The sequence below is a fragment of the Netta rufina genome (assembly GCF_964035555.1).
Source record: "Netta rufina genome assembly, chromosome: Z".
NCBI lineage: Eukaryota > Metazoa > Chordata > Aves > Anseriformes > Anatidae > Netta > Netta rufina.
This window is the reverse complement of record NC_140126.1, coordinates 52004792-52011306: the sequence shown is the minus strand read 5'-3', so window position 1 is coordinate 52011306 and position 6515 is coordinate 52004792. Positions and strand designations below refer to the sequence as shown.

The window sequence follows — 6515 nt, the reverse complement described above, 5'->3', positions numbered from 1 at the left end:
CCGGGCCGGGCCCCGCGCCCTGCGGCGGCCCCGTCCCCGTCCCCCGTCCGAGGAGGGGAGGCGCTGCGGCGGCCCCGGTGGCGGTGCTCAGGCCCTCCCGGCCGGGGCTCCTCCTCCCCGCCTTCCTCCCGCTCCTCCTCCTCCTCCTCCTCCTCCTCCTCCTCCCGCTCGCTCCCAGGGCGCAGGGCTGACATCACGCCCGGGGTTTCCATCCGACCGCGGGAGGGGGAGGCTGAGCGGAGCGGCGGCGTGATGGCGGCGGTCGGCAGGACCTGAGGAGCGGAGCCGCAGCCGGAGCCGAGCCGCAGCCGGAGCCGAGCCGAGCCGGAGCCGGAGCCGGAGCGGCGCCCAGCCCCGCTTCTCCCCGCGCCCCTCCCTGCCCGCTGCCGGGCCCCATTGTTCAGCCGGCCCAGGGCGGCCAGCGGGAGGAGCGGCGGCGGCGGCGCAGGCCCCGCCGCGGCCGCGGGAGCGGCTGGGACCCAGGGCTGCGGCGCGGAGCCGAGCTCCCCGCGGGGCGTAGCGCAGGCTCGGGCCGTGGCGAGGCCTGGCCTGGCCGCGCCGTGCCGGCTGCACGCAGGTAGGCAGCGGCCCCGCCATGGCTCCTCCACCCCCCCCCCCCCCGGTGTCCGGAGCGGGGTCGCGCGGGGGCAGCGGGTGGCTGCCGGCCGCGGGGCCCGCGGGCTGCCTCCCGCCGGCCGAGGGAGCGGGCAGGCCGGGCCGGGCGGCTCGGGGTCGAGCGGCGCTCGCAGGTTCCTGCGGGGGGAGCCCGTGCCGAGCCGGCCGGGCGGGCGGCGGAGCGCGGCCCTGGCGCTCCTGCGGCCATGGGGGGCGCCGGGGGAAGCGTGGAGGGGAGGGCAGCGGCGGCGGCCTCGGAGACGCCGCCGGGACCGGCAGCCGCCGCCGCCGGCAGCGGCGCCCGCGCAGGCCGCGCCGCCGGCCCCGGGGCCGGGAGGGCAGCGCCGGTGGAGCCGGGCGCGGGGCGGCCCCGCGGCGAGCGGCGGAGCCCCCGCGGGAAGCCGCTGGCGGCGCCTCCCGGCAGCGCCGGGCCCGCGGGCGGCGGGGAGCGAGGCCTCCTGCGGGAGCAGCCGGCAGCGGGGCCCCGGCGCCGCTGCGGGGGTCGCCGGGCCCCTTCCCGAGCGTTCTGGGTCCGTCACCGCCTTTGTTCGGTGGCCCCGGGTGGCTGCGGCGGTGCTGCGTGAGCCCGGGGAATTTCCCGGCCCGCAGCGAGGCTGCCCCAACGCCCCCCCCCCGCCACGCTCCCTCCTTCCCTCCCCGCCTCGCCCCCGTGAGCGGGGCCCCGAGGTGGGGCTGGGGCAGGCCGAGGAGGGCGCCGCGGGGCAGGGAGCCCGCAGGCGAGCCCCTGGTGGCTTCCACGCCGCCGGAGCCGAGAGGTGCTGCGCTTTATCTGGCGGTCCCCGGCAGTTGTGTGCGCGCAGCCGGTGCACCGTGAAGCCTAAACTTTCGCCGGGTGCCTCTGATGCTGCAGCGATCGGATTATTTAAGGCGATCTCGTATGTGCCGTCTGTGGGAGCTGGCTGGTTTCATTTAGTTCAGTCTTTTTTATTATTTTTATATTTTATTTTTTGTTTTTAACAGGGCAGTATTTATCTTCCTGCCTCTTCCCCCCCGCTGGATGTAAACATTATGTGTGTGTGTGTATATGGAAGTGCTTCCACTGCGGTTGTTGCCTGCACTAAATGCATCTTACTGAGCAGATCTCAGCAGATCGTTTAACGTCTCTATTCTTTACCTGTATGTTTAGGGAGGCAGCTTTCCACAACAATTTACATCGAGTTTTTCCTGAAGTCAGAACTATGGCAAAAGTTATGCCACAAGGTGTGGTGCAGACACAACAGTAAACCATTCTTCTTGCCCTGCAATGCTGAAGAGAGGTTCATTTCCATAACATTTCATGCTCTGCAGCTGGTGGTTCAGCAGAGCTGTCATCTTTATAGTAATGTCAATGAGAAGTTGCATAAAGGCACATAAGGGCCTGTATGCTGGGATCTGACTGCAGTTGGGCAAAAAAAGAGACAGGTCTTTCCTTTTGTGCATTTTGTGTATCTTGGTTCTTTCTGTATTTTTTTTAATTAAGTGCAGCTGACAAAAAGACCTGTTGAGAAGAATCATTTCTAATTTTCATAGACATCAGGAAAGATTTTCTTTTCAGATAAGAAATGGTGATAAACAACTAGGAATGAGTAACACAAAAAGCTATTTTTCGGTTAAAAAGATATAATATCAAATGTGATAGATGCTCCCTTTCAGTATTAGCATGGCACAGCAAGTTGTTTTTGATATTTTTTTCAGTTGAAAACCTCATTTCAAATTTTGTTAATATTTTTCTTTACCATTTTAGGTATTTGGGGAAAAAAATCTCGACTATTTGCAGAGAACAGTAGACCATACATATCACCCGGAAAACGTACAGTACCAGGAAGTGGATTCTTGACATCCACCTTGTAACCTGAGTGGACTTTTATTTATCTTTTAAACTTCTTAATATTTACAATGAATGGGCACAGTGATGAAGAAAGTGTAAGAAACAGCAGTGGAGAGTCAAGGTAAGCACTCCTTTCAGTTATTCTTGGATGTGTACTCTCGTGTATTTTGTTTACTAAAACTGATTTACATTTGAACTTTGTGCCAAAGCTTCCTGGTTAGCAAGCAGACCAGACTTAGGAGGACTGGCCACACTTAATCTGCATGTTATGTTCACGTTGCTGCAACTACTAATTGTAATGATTATGCTGATAACTTATACAATAAAACTTAAGTAGAAAAAAAAAGCAGCGTCAGCGTCCAACAGAACAGCCTTACGCTTTTAAGGGAACAAAATGTTTAAAGTGTCAAAAGCTGAAACAGGATTGGACAGATAAATTAAAGCTGGAGTCTGTGAAAGTGCAAGGAGCATATACATAATCTGTGTTGCATAAAACTTTAGCTAGGCTGTCTCTAAAGCAGGAGTAGTAAGCTGTTATTTTAGCTTTTGAGATGTAGTACTTCCTGAGGCTTCCTTTTCCATGGTGTTGTCAAAGTGTAACTACAGAAAATGTGGACTATGTATTTGTTTTCCGAAGTGGAAGTCCAATTTTCCAGCTGTTTTTTTAATCTGGAAAAAACAAACACACACAAACAATCAAAAAAGCCAGATACTGAGTGATACTGAATAGTAGTCCTCTAGCATGTGTGGAATGTTCACTTGGTTGGAATACCCTAGTTAGAACTTCCCTGTCACTGTGCAGGATGGCAGACAGTTTGTAGGGGTGGAATTAAAAGTTCTCTTACTAGAACAATGTAAAGTTTAACAAGAGTCTCCTGCACTAAGAAGTTCAGATTTCTAAAACTGGAAATGTGGTAAACGCTGGAGTTTTAAGACAACAAGGCAAACTTGATAATAAAAAGTGTTTTTAGACTTCTCTTCTACAAGATGGTTGTGACCTTGCTGTTAGCCTCGCCATTTGTGATTCTGCCCCTCTTTCTGATCACAGCCTGTTAGTTGATTCCATAAGTCAAAGGTCATAAAGAAAACTGAGTTCTGTGGACATTATGGAAACATCCATTCAGGTAGGAGACAGAAATCTGAATTATTGCTTTAGGTGAAGGAATGCAAGAAGGAGGTAATTGCCCACTGTCAGCACTGGCTGGCCATTAAGCTTGCACACACCACAGTGAGTGGTGGAGTGGAAAGCAAGGGAAGAGAGAAGTGTTCAGGTGACATTCAGCAGACACCTATGATCAGTAAAACTAGACAAACATCAATAACTTCTGGGTATTTTTGTTTCAAGCTTTCTGTTGCATGAAGTAATGTTCTAGAAAGATGATAGCCTTTCTATGATGTGAATAATTTGTACTCTTTAATAAGTAGTTCTTGAAGATTTGTGCTTCTAGTAAAGATGATACTGTTCTAGTTAGTGGATTAATTTGTAGTTTCTTCTAGTATGTGGCAAAATAATGCTGGTTACTTTGAAGAATAAAATAAAACGAGCCTTGTCAGATGAGAAGGGGAACACAAACAAAAAAGATGGTGTGAGCAAGGTTGGTCTTCTGAGCTCTAAGACCTCAAACATTAATTTATCGGAGACGACTCTGATGAATTTTTGTGTAATTTGTTTACTATATGAAGCAGGCAGGCCACCTTGCCAAGGATAAGTAGGAAAACTACTTCATATTAAACTTTGCCTATAAATACCAAGGCTATTTAAAATCTGTAGCAATTCATAAGACTAAAACAAGTAACAGTCATAAAAACCTCCCAGCAACTTTATTGCAAGTAAATATCAGGAACATTCCTGGTACTTGAAACCTGGTCGTTACAAGACTTAGTTTTTCAAGTTAAAGTTGCTACTGAATCCATCTTTAAAAATGGATTTTTTTTTTGTGAAAACTTTTTTTGTTGTTGTTGCTAGACTTGTATCAATTATTAATACTGCAGCCTGTTTCATGGGCATGTATTGGAAAGCCTAATCACGTTTGCTATGTATCATCAGGAAACTCTTGTTTTTGTAAATGAAAGATGAAAACTTTCAATTTTAAGTGATGGAGCCCTTTTCTTTCTTCCCTATTTCCATTATTAAAATAATTATTGCAAAAGGAGTTTGCCACTTATGGGATAGCTTAAGCTGACTTCCCTCTGTTGTTTAGTCTTTTTTTGTGTGTGTGTGTTGTTTTCTTTTTGTCATCTTCATAACTTTCCAGAGTTCTAAATATTTTTATTTTTGTAATAGAAAGGAAAATGCCTAAGTCAACCGCAACCTACTGCAAACAAATGCCCATCTGTAATCAGGGAAGTGTTGCTGTCTTTAACTTTTAAATCTGGAAGTGTGAATTCTACAGAATGGAAGATCAGTGGTAAAATAGTACAGGGCTTAGTGCGTTTTCCTTAACTAAACTAGGGAGAGAAGCAAAATGAGAAAGCAATTGAGAGTTGCTTCTGTGAAGAAACTGCAAAGATCAAAGTTTCAAGAATAGGTAGGAAGGAAGATGTGGAGGTGAATATAGTGATAATCCAAGCAGTAGCATTGGTGATAACTAACAAATGTTTAAAAGTTGTTTCAGTTTACAAATATGATACATACTATACTTGTAAAGTCCATTTTCCCCTCTTTGATGTCTCCTGTAAACTTGCGTAGCTGTCATTCTGGTGTGACAACCCTGGTCACTGAAATACAGCCTGATCTGTGGGAGCCGCCAGCACTGCTTTGCAAAGTTAAGAACTGCACTGGATCCAGACTATTAACAAAGACACACAGGCCTCATGGATTTGGCTTGATACTGTTTTAAGGAAATACCTTGATTTGCAGAAAGTGTGGAAAGCCTGTAGAACTGTCAGTATTAGGAGGGCTGGAGAAAGGACCAGCCATAAGCCTTATACATGTATTTCATACGTTGCCAGCATCGTGGTAAGGAATGGTAGCTGTCTTCTGCTCCATGCGACTGGCAGTAAAGAGGATGCATTTCTGAAGCGGGTGAAAGAAACGGCTGATTTGCTATTCTCCTTCCCACTGCTGTGTATATTCATCTGGCAGATGAGCAGAACACTTTCTGTTGTCGTAGGTACTGAGCCTGAATTTCTGTTTTGCTACAGGTGGCAAAGTGCATCTCTCGTGTTTTCATGGTTGAATAAGTTGGGCACTGTTTGGATTTTCCTTGCCTACGTTAGCAACCTGTGAAGCTATAAATCAGTTTCAGTTCTAGTACCAAATGTGATCGAGGTTGAGACTAAAATAAACACTATCGTTTAATCTTATTGCTTGATGTTCTGATTTCTGTGTGATAATCACAGTAGAGTCTACTCTCCAGCTTCTTCTTCACTTGAAATCGCTACTATGGAATATTTTAAGTAGCTCAAGGTAAAATACTACAGGTACTGTTCATTCAGTTAGCAGGTGAGTTTAGATGTAAAAACTTAATGGCAATTCTCTGAGAAGCTGAGTCTTAAAGTTAGGCAATGCATTTTTTTGTGTAGTGTTCTTGAAAGCATTCTCATTGCAAACTTGAATACAAGTAAATGCATACTAGTTACCCAGTAATAAGAAAGCTTAATCAGCAAGGAAGGGCAGTTATACCTGAACAGCAAGACAAGCTCCAGGTAGAACAGGGACTACAAAAGTGAAACATCGGTGTTAATTGAATAGTAATCTGATTTCCCGTCTCTTTGCTCTTCCTATGTTTCCTGTAGAACAAGGTATGGAGGACTTGGGCAGACCTTACTTCTTTGTAGGCTGAAAGTGATGTGCTCAGGGCAGCTTATCTGGAAGGTGGCTGGCTGGTGTGCAGTCCAGTAACCAGCTGCTTACACCAAAGAATTTTACCGTTCTTTACACATTTGAAAGCTTATGTTAACAGGAGATAGGGATTTCTGTTGGTTTAATTAGTTTCATGCATGTAGTAGTTTGTGGACCACAAAAGATCTGTAAGTAAAGACTAAAGACTTTGTCAACAGGTTTCAGATTGCTGTATAAATTCATACCTTAAAAACCACTGTTCCAGATTCTTACTTTTAAGAAATATAA

The 6515-nt window shown here is 47.7% G+C and overlaps 1 protein-coding gene across 2 annotated transcripts in view; it reads left to right on the top strand.

Moving 5' to 3' along the window:
• Nucleotides 1-219: 219 nt before the first annotated feature.
• Nucleotides 220-6515, top strand: part of CHD1 (chromodomain helicase DNA binding protein 1) — a 51221-nt gene continuing 44925 nt past the window's right edge. For both annotated transcript variants that reach the window (XM_084305173.1, XM_084305172.1), the window contains exons 1-2: nucleotides 220-577; nucleotides 2360-2564. In XM_084305173.1, the coding sequence (XP_084161299.1) occupies nucleotides 2512-2564 (53 nt within the window). In that variant the 5' untranslated portion in view covers nucleotides 220-577; nucleotides 2360-2511. The remainder of the gene's footprint in view (nucleotides 578-2359; nucleotides 2565-6515) is intronic.